We start from the raw sequence: 16223 nt of genomic DNA, 5'->3' as shown, positions 1-16223 counted from the left end.
CAGGGGTTTCTTTGGCCTTGCTTTCCCATGAAGCTAGAGAAAAGAAATACAGTTGTCAAATCCTTCAGGTCTAATACAGTACTGTGCAAAAGTCTTGAGCCATCTCTCATTTCTTTATATTTTGTTTCCAAGGAGCCTGAGTTTCGTGTAACCTTTAAAGTGGTCTTGAGCATTAGTTCTTCAGGCTATAAGAAGGTCTTTCAAAGTTTTTCTTTGGACATTTTCTGCTTTTTCACTAATTTTGGTGATTCCCAAAAAGCTGGCACATTTCAGCATGGTGTGCAGGTTGTCTCTAAAAAATTTGAGGAAACTGGACAAGTGGAGGACAAAAGATGAAGTGGCAGTCCTAAAAAACATCATCAACAAAAACAATCCGCAGTAGATGAACACATACCTAAAAGTTATTTTCTTAAGAAATAGGAAGACTCTGATGTGAGGACTTGAGAGATTGAATGAATCAGGTGAGTCAAGATTAAGAACGAGTGGGATGTGGCTATTTCCGAGTGACAGGTGGGTTTCTTGTTAAACAGTTGGTAGCCAAAGAATTTGATCTTGTTAATTTATAAATCAATGGGCACCATTAGACTGGCTAGATTTATTCTGTTTTGTAAAAATATAACTGGAGAGAGAAATCAGCCTTGCACAGAGATTTAGTTGGACAGGTTCAAGTAGAACAGACTCATGTTTGAAAGCCACCAAAGTCACTCTAAAGTTTCAAGGTGTAAGTTGACATCTAACAGGTGAGAAACTGTACATTCAGACATAAATGAAAAAAATAACAGGGGGCAACTTAAAAACAGCTTGTCACTAAAATAACAGCAAAATATGTACTTCAGTGTACTATTAGAACATCAGTTTGAAGATTCCCATCACTTTGCTGTTGTTTCTAAACAAATACCAGTTGAATTTACCTGTTTGAGTTGATGTGAAGTACGTTTTCCATTATAAGCTTGAATAAGGATGTTTGAAGTGCTGCGACTACAATAAGCAACTATAAGTGAAAGATTTGTAGACTATAAGCCTATTTTATGTGGGACGCAGAGTCCTCTCTGCCATTACATGAAAGACCTTAGTTACCGTTATTGAATGCATAGTAATACAATAAAGGGAGATAGTGTAGAGATTCATGCCCACATTGTCCTAGTGCTTCATGTGCATCAGCTTTGAGGTGGTTATATTTGTAAACAGAGCCTTTTCTCTCTATTTCAATCCTTCCTCGGTTTCAGCTGAGGCAAAATAAAAATCGTGTGTGGGTGTGCTTGGGGTGTGAAGGGCCTGTGAATGGTAAATGCATAATGGTAAATGTTATTTTCAAAAGCTGAGATGTGCACAATTTAGCAGTGATGCTTAGAAAGCTTCTAAAAATAAAAACATTGCTTTAAAAGGATTTTACATTCTTAAGAATCCTGATTCAAATGTTTTGCATAATGGTGACTGGTTGCTTTTTGGATAATGGATTTTGGTTTTGCAAGAGCAAATTGTGGTGATTCAACAGACAAAATTTTTGCTCCAAAATGTTTCTGGGAAAAACTGGGACCTTTTACCGCAAGGACACCATATTATCTATCGGTTTCAGTCATGCAATGCAATAAATTTTTCTTCAGGGGAACCTTTAGTGTTTGCATTAATGTTACTTAGGCAAGTACCATAAATCTAAATGGTGAAGCAGATCAAATATGACCCTGTAGGGCAATAGCATGTTTGACAACAGCATGACCATGTAACCCGCTACTTTGAAAAAGGTTGCTGAGTAAAACTTGAGGAACATGAAACTAGAGCCCAGGGTGTTCATCCAGCCTCTAAACTCCTCAGATCAAAATCCCAGTGACCATCAGCGGGATGCACTGGAACTCAGCAGCCAGTTGCCCAAACCCAGAGTTTCAATTGCAAATGCACTGGTGGCCTGGATGGAGGCAACCTGTCACCAAATAATCGCAGACTGCCTCAGGCTGACTGCAATCACTCTCAGGTAGATTAGCAACATGCTGCAATCAATCCGAGTAAGTGTGGGACAGTGAGTGCAAATCATCCGCATCTCCACTCAGCTGGTTTGCAACCGGTTGCCAAGCACCCATGTCATTTTGCAGTTAAGTGACCATACTGCAGAAACTAAATCAAAATTTATGCAGGAATTTCTATTTTAGATCCATGAAGTTCAGGCTTTATTCTGAATGCAAATAGTTAATTTGGGAAGTTTTGTTTAAATTTTGTTTGTAGATGGCAACAATTTGCTTAAAGTTTGCACTAAAGTTGCTTTGAAGGTGGCAACTGACTGAGTGATTCCAGACCCATCTTTGACTCATCTTCAGAGGCAACAAGGCTTCAAAGACTGCAGTAATTTTGAACGTGCTGCGGTCTCCCAGCATATACAATTGTATCGAAGTAAAACAGTCCCTTTAAAATGCTCGCCACTGTTAAAATAATTTTCTTACTGTAATCTTAATGTAGCAACACACACACACACACACACACACACACACACACACACACACACACACGTGCACCCAGACTGAAATAAGGAGACGGGGATAAGAGGATATTAGTTCTGAATCTCATATCCTGTTTTATTGTTCAAATATGGCAGAACAAGATATACAACACAGTACAAACAACACACCCACTCAGTCGGACATACACGTGGAAACATGGAAAGGCAAACAGAGAAGACATATTTGTACGCTTGTTCAAACACGCACACACACACGCAAGTCTGAGTTTGCATGATTGATACAGACAAGAATTTCTCAGGGGAACCGCTGATCAAACGTCCCACAGACAAACACATCCACGCTTTCACAGACACATGAACAGGCCAACAGGACAACTTGTGTATTAAAGGGGATTTTAAGGAGATTAAGGACCTGGTGACAACAAAAAAAAAGCGAAAAGAAAATGTTCAAAGTCCACCGTAAGACAGCTACCCCCCTCCTCCTCCTCCTTCCATCTGTCTGTGTTATTGACCGTTTAAGTAGGTTCCACAGAGATGAGAGTGCAGCTCACACTTGTTCTCACTGCAGGGAAATTAATCCTCAAACAGCTGAAAATCAAAGTCACTTGCTTTTTTCTTACAATGGAAATAACACATATTCTGTTTTATGGTGGACTTTTAAATTTTTTTTAAAACATTTAACTGAAGAATCCAACCCTTTAGCCTCAGGCTGATGTTTAAGAGACTTTGGCAAATCCCCGAACCTACCCCACACGCGGGGTAAAAAACATCCTTCAAGAAAACAAGAGTCGCACGAGTTTGTTTTAGTGACTGAAGGCCACTTTGATCTGAACAGTATAAACCTGCTCTGTAAAATCCGAAACCAGTTTTTAAAAACATAAATTACAAAAATCTTGTGCTTTGTACACCTTCGAAATACAAACTAAAATCCAGCGTCTTCATTTTTTATGTTTTTACATTAAATCATGTAAATCAGCTGTAAGACAAAGCAGCTAAACAGATTAAATAATCACTGTTCTAGCTGTTTCCTGCAGTAATATCTAATTTAACACTGGTGCGTACGTATTTCTGAATAACAGTGGATGAATTTCATGAGCACAATGCTATAAGGGCCTATGTCATTAAGCTTACATTAAAAAAAAAAGACGGAAGACAGCGAAATTAGGAGCTGTGGGGTTCTCAGCTGTGAGGAGCTATTGTGGGACTCTCAATCACTGCTTGCCTTTAACAGCTCTTGCATGTACAGTACTACAGAATCAGATGCTTCTCAGCATCAGCATACTGATACACCCCAAAACAAAAACACTGAGCCTCAAACAAACGGACTCCAGCCTGTGTCAAAGACTTAACAATTGACCAACGTGCTGCGTGCTGCTCTTTAAAAATGCATTTCATAGAGAATCAAACAAAAAAAAAGAAAAATCACACTGATGTATTAGAGAGGAAGGCGAGTTCTGAAATAAATACTTAAGTCTAACAGTAATAACAGCTTGTCAAGGATTTAATCATGAAGGTTCTGGCATTAACGGAGAGACGTTTTTGGCAACTCATAGTGTAATGTTACGCTGAAGCACATCATTTTATTTTGTAGCATCCCCAAGCCACCAAAGTTAGTGTTTTTATTTATTTTTAGTGGACGTTGATTTATAGGATTTTGCTCAAAAGCATCACTTAAGTTTCCAAAGTGAATCTATCTCAACTCCATGATTGTCTCGGTGCTGCCTCGGTAGTACACACTCTGGTAATGCAACTGTAATATATGACACTAAAAGCAAAGCTGTGGGGTGGGGGCAGGTTATGTCAGTTTCTGTACCAGACGTGAAGAAGATAAAATAAAATGCTAGAAATATAAATAAGATCTATTTAAGTGGACTGCCAAATGCAACAGAAGCTTGCACAGATTCAAGTCCAGCATACTGACGCGTGTCTCACACTTAAGTTTGAAGAATCCAGCCGGTCACACGGCCTCTTCAGCCACAAAGATGAACAAATGATTTTCTGTCTATGAAGGCAGAAGACGTTTAAAGGATGGTGAAAGACTCTTCACCTGAAACCGTTTCAGCAAAAGGCTTTTTTTTTCATTATCAGAGGGAAATAAAGGACATTTCAAGTTCATTTTAAAAGGTAAACTAAACTATAAACAAAACTTAATTTTTCTTATTCTAAAAGGGCAGTTTTGCAGTGATGGGTCACAGTGAAGCCTTAAATACGGATGAGTGTCTCTACAGGAGTGCTTCACATCTGTGTTCTGGGTTTGAGTGCCAACATGTACCCCTCCCCTGCAGATCAGTGCAGAAGGAGGGACGAAACTCTCGCTGTTAGATGTAGGACAGCAGAGTTGGTGCGGTAAGTCAACAGGCTAAACAGGCTGGCCTGTTAGGACGGTCACCTGGCGTTAATTTCAAGCTACATTACCTATTTAACTAGCACTGTGTCGAGCTAGGTCAGGTGGGCGGGTGGCTAGCGTGGCTGGCTAGCTGGGTTAGCTGGTCAGCAAAGTGGGCTGACTGGTTGGCTGGTTCAAGCTTTGTGCCCAGGTCTTACTGACTCTTCTCATGTCTAACCAAGCCTGGCTGATGGTGTCCGGACTGCTGGTTTTTCAGTCTCTGCGCCTCGGTCGGGTGAGGTCACTTCCTGTTCACTGTGATGGAGTTGGCTGTAGTGTTCGTCTTTGTAGCAGTTTCCTCTGTATTTCCAGGGGGCTTCACTGCGGCAGCATTAGGACCGCCCCCATTCTGAAGTGTTTCCTGTTTGTACTGTTGCAAGGCGCGGTTGACGGCGTCCTCGACCAGTCGCTTGCTGACCTTCAGCAGCTCCGCCTCGTCTGGCTCAGACCGGCGACGCCCACCTGGGTAGCAAAAGCACAAGTATATGAGCACGTCATGTCCATTAACAGCGAATTGAAAAAAGTAATCAATCAACTTTGACAATAAAAGAGTTTGTCAGCAATATTGTGGGGAAACAAAAACAAAGAAAATCACATAATTGATCAAAATCAACAAATCTTAGAAGATCAGTGGAATTGTGCCAAAGGAGAAAGCCATCCAGCCATGGGCCAGATTCAAATTACTTACTTTAAAAAAGGGTATTGGACATAGCAAAACATTTTACATAAATATTGCCTCAAGGTCGAGAGTCTGGTCAGTAACGACCCCTCCTTCCCTTAGTTAGCTCCAGTTGCTAGGCAAAGTGTGTACCACTTGCAGTTGCCGAGTTGCTGCTGGAGTTGGTGGCAACAATGATGCAGCACATGGGGGACTCTAGTGAGTAAAACTAGTGAGTAAAACTTGCTTCTTACCAGTGCAACCAATATGTTTCAACACATTGACTTTAAGTTGAAAGTCAAACGTTGCCACGTTTCTGGCTTGCATATCAATTTTGCAAGTTTGACTACTGCTGAGTAAGTTGTTGGCGAGTATTTTCAGACAAGCTGGCATCTGCCATTCAATCTATGATGCAGCACTAGGTGCAGCACACTCTTTGGCTACCAATTACACCTGGCAACTCCAAGCAACCTCCAGCAACCACTTGCCAACTGGTTGCGGAACACGTACGTTTCCCTAGCAACTGGATGTTGCCATAGGGTCAATGACTGATCTGTAAGCCTGCGTGACTGAGGTCTAAATTCGTTTTAGCCCATATTGCGCGTAGTTTTAAAATGTAATAAAGGCAAATTTTGTATAACTGGCACCTTCAATGTTAAAGGCGACCTATTATATTTTCACACACTGTTATAATGATGGGTGCTCCTATTAAACACAAACCAGTGCACAAACATCTGAATGATGTCAGTGGTAGGAGATTTCCACAGTATTGTCATCAACCTGAATGCAAAGCTACGCTCCACAGTCCAAGAATAAAAACATGGGAGTGATAACAAGGATGCCAATGAAACTCTAAACCCGATTTATACCACCATCGTCAACTGTCAGAATATAAATGCCCCCTTGTGCCTGTAAAAGGGCATGTTAGAGCAACATCAGTACTCAATAAAAAAAAATATCCAAACCCATCATGAAACTGCTGATTGTTCTCTGTGTTTGTGGCTCCAGCTGAGCTTCCACTTCACCATATGTGTCAGGAATTAGTCAGTTTTTAGCTATAGTGACATTTAACTCGACGGTAAATTTGATTGCAGCACTAAGCTGCTTCCTGTGGTGTCTGAGTGCCTTTCTGATGAAAGCACGACCCGTTTCATTCTTTTTCTAATATGCTCAAAATGAAAACAGAAAATAACCATTAATCTGACAATAATTAATTGTGTGGATTCTCCACTCATCACAGACTGAACACGGCGACAACAGATTGATGTCGCAATAGGAAAGAAGTGATCGTTGCAGAGATGATAGTCACAGAAGATGTAAACAGCTGATATTAATTTCCTTTTTGGTTTGAACACCAAAGCAAATCATTTAAGTTTAGTTCAGCTACAGACAAAATGGCAGACAGAAAGACGGCAACGCCAGTCAGAAGAATCGCCGAGATGGTCAGTCAGTCAATAATTCATGTAGAAAGAGAGCAAAGCAGGCAGGCAGGCTGTAGGATGGACAGGCAGGAGCAAGCCATTCAGAAAGAGAGTAATAGAAAAATCATTCAGCCATCCAGTCTGTCTGGCGCACACAAACACACACACAGACAGGTACGCACAAACACTATATAACCGCATTAGCTTTTGATTACCAAGGCCAAGCACAAGATTCGCACACTAACCCTCTTTACCACAGAATCCCACTGGGCCCATAGGTTTGTTTCATTTGAAATCAGCGTCGTGCTCTATTATTCATTATACAGTGAGACAGAGCATACAGCAGGAGACGACGATGATAATTTTGCTGAGGTCAGAACCAGCTGAGAGTATGATTCGTAATTTATTGTCATCTGTTGTTTTCATCCGACAGAGGTGTCTCAAACCAGCCATGTGTCACATTCTCTTCTTATGTTTTTTTTAATATTAACCAACAAGATGGTGAAATTAAATTAAAGCAAGTTCTGATGCTGTGTTAATTGTTCAGTCATCTGCTGTTAGACTGTTACATAAGTGACAATCCACACACAATGAGTCATTTTATATGAAAATCCTTCTGTGCAGACTACTAAATTAGCATACCCATGAATAATAAATACAACAAGGTGCCACCGACCTTGCTGTGCCCTCTGTTAATATGCAAATATCAGTGAAGTGCATCTGCTGACCTCTGTGCAGAATATAATACAGTGGCATCAGTCACCAAAGACCGACTGTGAGCTGAAATCTGTTATCCAGACCACTGGAATAAGTCACTGTCGCGAGTATATCACCTCCGCCACGGTCTGATGACACGAGCACTGTGCGACTGTGGATTTATGCTGTTTATGCCAAGCGTCCAGCCTGGTAACAGCACGCCAAACAGAAAACAGGAGTCGTCAGAACAAGCCAGCAGTTGCTTCTCACTCATCTATTTAACGTCCCCGTGTGCTCGAATCAGCTTTTCCATCTATTGTTTTTGAACATGTTCTGTTTTAGCAACTTGAGGTTTATCGAGTTGTGCTTTCTACAAAACGCTGCTGCTGTTGTACTGAGATGTTATTTGATTACCTGCCTGCTTGTCTTTTTGAGTGAGTCATACCTCTGATTGATGTTTGTTTTTCTATCTACCCTTTAGTTTTAGTGACTGAATTCACTGAATATGCCTTTCTCAGTAAAACTGCAGGCAGATTTCTAAGTAGCGCAGAGTGGCGCTCCTAGCACTAATGATCACAATCGTTTAAATCATGTGACGGTCATCCTGTTTAGTCTTTGCTCCACTCTTAGAACTCCCTCACAGTCAGCGCCACAAACCGTCCGCTCATTACTGATGACCGGTTTCTGATTCATGAGATAAACAGCAACTGGGCCAAGACTTATTTATTTATTTTTTAAGCAGGGAGCATATTCTGCACTTTACTTAGGCAACCTCCTAGTGGGCGACAGTCTGAAGTAAAACAAACATTAAGATGTTTGCAGTCCTCTCTGCTGTCAGAAACTGTTTAATCAACATTTAAAATATAGTAAAACTGCAGTAAATGTAGTTAAATTAAACTGTGCCTAACAACAGTAAAGCTCTAATTTGGTCAAACTAATCTCTGCTTTCTTTATTTAATTAAACTGTTTAACAACACCCTAAGACTATGTGAGGTCTCCCTGTTTTTGTCACATTCTTTTCAGCCAGGTTGCAACACCCTGTTCATCTGTAGACTACTTCTGTTTTTTCTTACCCATCCCAATTGAAGTGCATAATCTTAGCTATAGTAGTTATTACAGGACAAACAAAAGTTTGAGTCAGCCAAGCGAGACCAAAAACATTAGGTGTAGATTGTACCTCATATCAGACACTGACGGCATGTTTCTACAACTGTTTGGACCCGATCTGTCTCAGAGTTTTTTCCCCATCCGTGCAAGACCGTCAGTCCACTGTTAACCTCAGCTGTCAATGCCGGGTGACGTTGTAGAATAAAAAGGGGATGTTTTTTCCTCTTCTAGTTTCATTATTTTAATATGGCACTATTAGTTCATTAGAATCATATAACCAGCTTTGCATTAAATATATACTGAAGTTTTTGATCTTACATTAGCCTTTGTATTACAGTGATTGTTATAACTCTAGTTTGACTTTCTACTTACAGGTACCAGAATAATATGATCTTTCATTGCAGATGTGACCATGATCAACTTATACATATTGCAGTTTGTTGCTTATTATAGAGTTGTGCTCAAGTTAATTAAGGGTTAAAAGCTACAGTCAGCGTGAATGTCTGACTGATCTATGGAGGGGAAAGGCTTCGAGCATAGAGGGCCGCACGCGCTTACGTACCACTGATATCATATTATTATTTGTGGTCTTTTATTCAATTATGTTTTTTGCTAAGTTTAAAGTGGTAGTTAATTAATGCAAACATGCTTACAGTACATATAATACATATAATCTAGGAATGTGTCCGACCTGAGGCCTTAACTCATTTGGAGTCTCACTATATTTTACTCTACTTGGTAACAGATAACCAGAGTCAATAATTAGCCTCAGAGACCCTGAGGGCTTGAAGTTTATTACCTTGTTTGGAAGGTGTTATAGAAAAGAGAAGTTCTATGTCTGTTTGTACCCATTAAAGATGTACAAGATGTACGATTAACTGTGACTAATGTCTGGAACCTATTTTGATCTGTCATTACGCATGAAGGGGCGTTCTAATACCCTGATTTTTTACAAAACTATGGAGATGTGTTTTTTGTGATGAGATCTGAGGCTGTCTGCATACAGTTTCCATCTCCCACGTGTGTGACCATTAAAATCATCGTTTGACTTGACCCGGCCGGACCAGTGTTGTTATTGTGGTGTTTCTCCTGTCTCCATCCCCAATATTTTGAACCATAACAACGTCTACCTTTATTTACTCTGGAGGAGGCCGTAAACCTTTGTGAAAGCAGTCCAGTACGGGTGAGTGAGTCAGAGAATCCTACTTCACATTGATGGCAGCCAGGCTGAGGAGAATTGTTGAGGGTAAACGCAGCAGTTTTTGTTGCTCTTAGCTGTTGTTAACATCTGTTAGCTGCTGTTTGTCAGCATAAATTAAACTTTCTTTGATATGGCCTAACACATTACTGGACTGGAGCTGATTGATTACATTCTCACATTGTATGAGAAGGTATTCAAAGTGTTTATCAGACACTTGAGCCTAACATTAGCCTACATACATAATGTTCTCCTCCACCTTTGGAGTACTACATATTTGACTGGTCTCTAGCCACATGTGTAAAACACCAATAGTTGGAAGGGAGATGTCCTTCCCAGACTCTGTATTCAAATATGGTGGATGGTTTGTTGGAAGATGCACACTTAGACTGAGTACAATATTCAACCCAGTATTGATGAGTGTACATTTAAAAAGTGCTTCTTCAACATTCTTTTCAAAAATTATATTTTTTGCTTTGAGAGAAACTGACTTGCTGGGAAAAATGAGGAGCTTTATAAAGCACATTGCTTTCGAACAACTTTAAATTGCCCGAGCCCAATGGAGACTGCTGGCTCAAACTTAGTTGAATAATGATTAATATTTATAAAGGTTGCATATAGTGCTGGCTCCAAATTAACAGTAAAAGATGTTGTTGGCGTGGCTGGATTTTTTATTTTTTTTTAAACATTCAACAAAGACATCCATGTACAGCTGAAAACTGTACGTTAATTGTGTTTTGTTATTGATGTTTTGTTAAATTTTACGTTGGATATTTGAGGGTTTGTATAAGAATGCATTAGAGCTGGCATATTTCAGTATGTTTGGTCTAATCACCATTTTATGAATTGAGAAATAGCCCAGTCAGTGACGGTTACAGCCGGAACAAACTGGGTGAAACCTCGCCTCTCATTAAAACAGAAGAATCATATCACGGTGGGAACTGTGTAATTTACTGCAAAGGACAAGACGACTACAATAGATATTCCTCAACAGGGAAGGTTCTATATGGAGCATATTTGCCTTAATTAATTGAGGCCAACATGGCTTGGGCCTCAGTCCTGCAGGCCTAGCGACAAGTCTGCGCAACTTCCAGTAGCTATGGGTGTTCCCTGACTATTTGGCAAGTGGTTGCTGTAGGTTGCTGACAGTCGCACTGAAACCTCCTTGTGACTGTGTTGGTCAACAGCAGATCAATAAGGTGCAACTTTTACTTCGTGAAGTCTCCAATTCCCCTTTGTGTTGCACTTTTTCCAAGTTTCATTACTACTTAGCAAGTACCAGCTGGTTGCAGAATGATTCGTAGGCCTACATCACTGGTATTAGGCAGGTTTTCATTCAGTGGCTGGTTCTACAGTTGAATTGCAGTTTGTACACATGCTGAACCCATTACATGTCCACTAGTTTCTAAAGGTCTCAACCCAATTTAAGTAATTTTTTTTGCATATAGATTTAAAATAAAACACATGAAGAAGGAATGTCTGTAATAAAATATGTGTAAGTAAATATCAAAGTAAGAAAGGTAAACCTAAAATGTAAACAAGGATTATGATTTAGAGTGCAGGATGAATTATTTTACTCAAATGAGGGGGATGCAACTGAAACAAATACATAAAACCCAGCAGCACGATTAATGGACAGCCTACTTAATCACTTCCTGCCCAGATGCTCTAAATAGGACAGAGGCTGCTTCTGCTTCCACCATTTACGCTAACTTAATAAAGAGGAATGAGATTGTATATGATTGGATTACAACAATATTAGTAAAAATACTGAGAATGATCAGAGAGACGATTTGGATACAAAAAAGCAACGAGATGGTATCATCTTTTGTAATCAATAAACTGGAGATTATTCCAAGGCAAGAAGTAATTAAACCATTAATCAGCCTGAATTTGATTGTTGTGGAGGTATATGGGAAATGATGGCTTTAGGGTCATTGCAGTTGTAGCTTGTAATCAGATGCAGATCACACTTTGAATGAACCCTCCCAACTCTGATTGTACACATATGACGGGAGGAGGACACGTACTTGAGCGTTTAGCACGGACTGGAGCCTGAACCAAATCTGCAACACAAGCACAAACATCAAATATTAAGTAAGCACAAACAAACAAAGCAGACATATTCTGGCGTCTCAGGGATTGCACACACTCTCCAAACAGCGCCGTTATAAGAGCCTCTTTGTGTGTTACCACGGGGGAGATACTTTCAGTGCTAGACAGCAGTGATTTTAAACATTCGTTTTGGACCCCGGGGCTACATGAAGCCTAAAAAGGATGCAGAAATACTGTGAAGGCAAAACTGTTAACCAAAGCCACTGAGTCATACTACCAAAATATTGCATTAGGTTGGACAGAAGGATGGAGAAGGAAAGCAGGGCACAATACCGTGGGCAAGTTTTCTTCTTGTAAAAGTGGCTTTTAAAAGAAATCTGTTGCATACCAGAAGCTTTTATTTTGAGGTTGCACTTCAGAAAATAAAACACTGGACAAGATACGATGAAATAAGAGTTAACTTACACCGTGACTTAACGCTTCTTGAGCTCCTTCCGTTGCATTGAACACCCAGAAAATATCGCTTTCGATGCCAACCTTACGTAAGGTGGTTTCGTCTCGCTTGTCAAAGGTCTCTTCTGTGTCTGTATCTGTTAATGTGACTGCGTGTTTCTATCTGCCTATTCAATCTTGACCTGTCGAAGTGACGGCCTTTATGATGGCAGTAAAGCCATCCTCTGTACCTGTTTCTCACCCACACACTAGCAGAGAAACAGATAAGCTTTTCAAACTGCGGATAAACGGACTCCACGGCAACGAGGCTGACAGACACATGAATCTCACTCGCTCAACTTATCTCTCTCTCCCCCTCACACACACACACACACACACACACACTCAGTGTTCCCACAATTCCTCAAAGCGCCAGCCCTCCTCGTATCCTCTCCTCTCGCTGCCACTCTGCTTTTACCTTCTCTAACCTCGCTCTCTCTTTATTCAAACATTTGTTCTTCTTGCTCTCCCTCTCTTCACCTTTTTTTTGCTGGCTGTGTAGTCATGGTGACAGTGATGAGAACCAGACACACACTTTTAACAGCAAAAGGAGGTTGTACCGACTTTCCATCTGTTTTTGTTGTCAAGTTTAACTCTCTATAGCCTCTAAGTATCATCTTCTCCCAAACCAGTTCGTCTTTACCTATTTGGCTTCTTTGCCTCTTTCTTACGTTCCACTTCCTCACTTTTTGGCCTTTTTCAAGTCTCTAAAACAGCTTTTTTTGGTCTTAGACTGAAAGATAAAAAAAGTAGAGAAAAAAAGTTACAAGTGCTCTGCACTGAGGTCCCATCATCAAGGAGTGACCCTAATCATACGCTAATGTAATTTTTGTTCTCGTTTCTAAAACAAAGGGGCAGAGGTTCGTTGGTTTTCTACTTCGATCCAGGCTAATGTATCTGAACTATCATGACTAATACATCTTTTAGTGTAACTTTATTGACTTGACTTGATTTTATCCCCATCCAAACTAGAATTACAGCATTACTGTTAAAATTATTACATTACAGCCTTACAGTTGTGTCCCTCCCGTAATCAGTCAAGGTGCAGTGTAGACTTTAAAACTAATTTTATTAGTAATTCAGTTTCTTATCTTTCCCTGAGTCACTGAATAATAGGGGTGGGGGAAAAAAACCGATACTGTGTAGTATCGTGATATTTTGTTTGCTAATAATGTATCGATACAGGGACAGCAGAAATCGATATTTTGTTACAAAAAAGTTTTTGTGGAGTGGAACATGCTCTGACTTCAGAACATGTTGATCAGCTCCTTTTTCTGAGCAAGAATCCTGACATTCCTTCACTGTCCAAATGTGTTTAACTTTTTTTATGGCAGCAATAAACATGACAGTTTACTTATTTTAATTTAAGACATGTTTTATTTTAATTAAGTTTAAAACTTTTTTATTTAATGTAAAATTATATTTTGTTTTAATTTACTTTCAAATTCTTCAGTTGCTGAAGGGGCTGCATAGTTTTCACAAATTGCATAGTGCAGAATAGCTATAATTGTACCAGATGGTTGCATTGAGTTAAGTTGGACTAGACTGTAATACAAACCGTTCAGTTTGTCAACATTAAAACTGACTGAAATGAGAGAAAGACTGAGTGCGAGACTTTGTTATTAGATAAAATGAATATTGATAAAGTTTACCTTTATGTACAGAATCTGAATATCGCAAAATATTTTAAAAAATTGCAATAATATCGTATCGTGCGTTAAGTATTGTGATAATATCGTATTGTGGGATGTATGGTGATTCCCACCTCTACCGAATAATGGTCCAAACAAGGGTTTTGCAAATCCTTTTGATATTACAGTAAAGCTGACCCTTGATCTTTTACAGCCACAATCTTATCAGTTCATCCTTGGCTTTAGCAGATAGATGGAGACTCCTTTCAAGAATTACTGTGATGACATATTCACAAGAATGGGCTTGGCACTGTCACCATTGACAAACAAAATCTAAGATGTTTATTACTAAGTTTATTGTTATAGCTGTTGCAGAGTCCATGTGAAAAGTTGTGTAAAATGTAATTAGTTCCCTCAATGTGTTTAGGACATGTGACAAGGTACATAAAGACATATGAAATCACTATTCTGCTACTGCTGCTGCTGGTTCAGATCCACAGAAACTCAGCCAAATGAATATGCATTCAATCAACAGTAACAGAAATTGTCTTATTAAATAAAACACAATTCTAATCTTAACATGTGGAGTGGTTTTCAATAACTCAAAGAGGTTTTCTATTAAGTTTTCTAAATAAAAAGGTCACTCTGCCACAGTCACAGCATGTCAATGTACTGATGTTAACATATAGTTTAAAGCATCGGAGCTGCTGGGTGTTCTTGATATGTTCTCTTTTAACTTTGTTCCTCTCTGATGTGCTCCTGCTGTCTCGCTCTCTAATATCTTCCAGGTCTCATAGTTGCTCCGAGAGGCAAAGGTTGAAAGGTTCTTGCTGTTCTTGGTGTGCAGACGCTATGTTTAGGATTTTGACCGTACACTGTCAGCTTTGAGTCTGTACAACGTCAAGTGGCAGTGTGTGTCTGCTCGAAGTCACCACTCCACTGTAATATATGTTGGCCTTTGAAGGGACCGTTAAACACCATTACTGCAAATTCTCTTACACAACCTCCCCTACTTATTCATCTTGCTTTTAACAGCCTTTTCTTCAAGAGAACCATTTGCAGGATTCTGTTGAAACTTGGACAATTTCACTTGAAAATATCACCTCTTGGATGGATGGATATTCTATTGAGCCCAAACCGGAAATTAAACGGACCAGATAACGGCAGCTACTGATGATGCAAAACCGTGCACAGGAACTAGCTGTAGTATCTAAAATGATCCTTAATAATCGCATTAAATTGAATCTAATTTACTGGATTGTGTTTGCTAACTATCTAAAAATTTGCTGTCATAAATACACTCTTTTTACTTTGAATGAGCTGATCATTTTTGAAAGCTCTCACAGGGGTTTGAGCAGAACATCAATGCAGCATATCTGCAGAAGGAGGATGAAAGGAATGGGTAAATAAAAAGGAGGAGGAGAGGAGCGTGTTCGGGCCCTAGAGGAAGGCTTGCTGTATCATGAGTGCGTGCTTTGACCTCAGCATCCGCAAACAACTGGGAAAACAGAAGAATTTCATAGTAGTCTAATAATGTAGAAGAGACTGAATGTAAAAGCTTCTTCTTCAGTACGTGACTTTAGGAAGCAGAGGGTAACAATATCTGCGCAATAGGATGGAGTTTGAAATGAGAAAAAGCAGGGGGAAAAAAATGAACTCTGTGCATGCGAGGACAAAGACGAAGAGAGAAAGTTGAGGTTGAAAAAGAAGAGGCCGGCGGGGTTTTGTAGGCTGTGGTGGAGGGGTGGGTTGGGGTACAGAGTACTGACAGTTTGCAGAGAAATATACCAGAAAGTTTTCCATACTTGATTCTGACTGCAGCAGAGTGCAGCACATTTGCTGATTCTCAGCAGCCCATATCCTGGTATACACTTTATGAGGATGAGCTGTCCATGGATCGTTTATTATTAAGCACCAGGTTAGATTATTAGCCTCTCAAAAAGCAAACAAATGCGCTCCCTAAAAACATGCTGCAAAACAAACAGGACGCAGTATTAATCCGCCTGATTAAACATTTGCTTATCTGCATTAATTCAGATCAATAAACCCGCCAGAAATGGCTTTGAAAAGAAAATTCAAAGTTTTATCACCGAGGAAAATTCTGCAGCTGTAACGTGGCTTAATTTTCCA

At 39.8% G+C, this 16223-nt stretch overlaps 1 protein-coding gene across 3 annotated transcripts in view; it reads right to left on the bottom strand.

The window, feature by feature from the left end:
* Positions 1-2539: 2539 nt before the first annotated feature.
* The window catches only part of LOC102297751 (A-kinase anchor protein 7), a 47728-nt gene continuing 34044 nt past the window's right edge, over positions 2540-16223 (bottom strand). For 2 of the 3 annotated variants that reach the window (XM_042219091.1, XM_042219093.1), the window contains exons 10-11: positions 11946-11981; positions 2540-5297 (exon numbers count right to left, since the gene is read on the bottom strand). In XM_042219091.1, coding sequence (XP_042075025.1) covers positions 5077-5297; positions 11946-11981 — 257 coding nt within the window. In that variant the 3' untranslated portion in view covers positions 2540-5076. The remainder of the gene's footprint in view (positions 5298-11945; positions 11982-16223) is intronic. The other variant, XM_042219092.1, reaches the window with a different exon arrangement.

This window comes from Haplochromis burtoni, unplaced genomic scaffold (assembly GCF_018398535.1).
Source record: "Haplochromis burtoni strain Fernald_Lab_line unplaced genomic scaffold, NCSU_Asbu1 Contig_28, whole genome shotgun sequence".
Taxonomy (NCBI): Eukaryota; Metazoa; Chordata; class Actinopteri; order Cichliformes; family Cichlidae; genus Haplochromis; species Haplochromis burtoni.
This window is presented reverse-complemented; position numbering and strand designations above follow the sequence as displayed.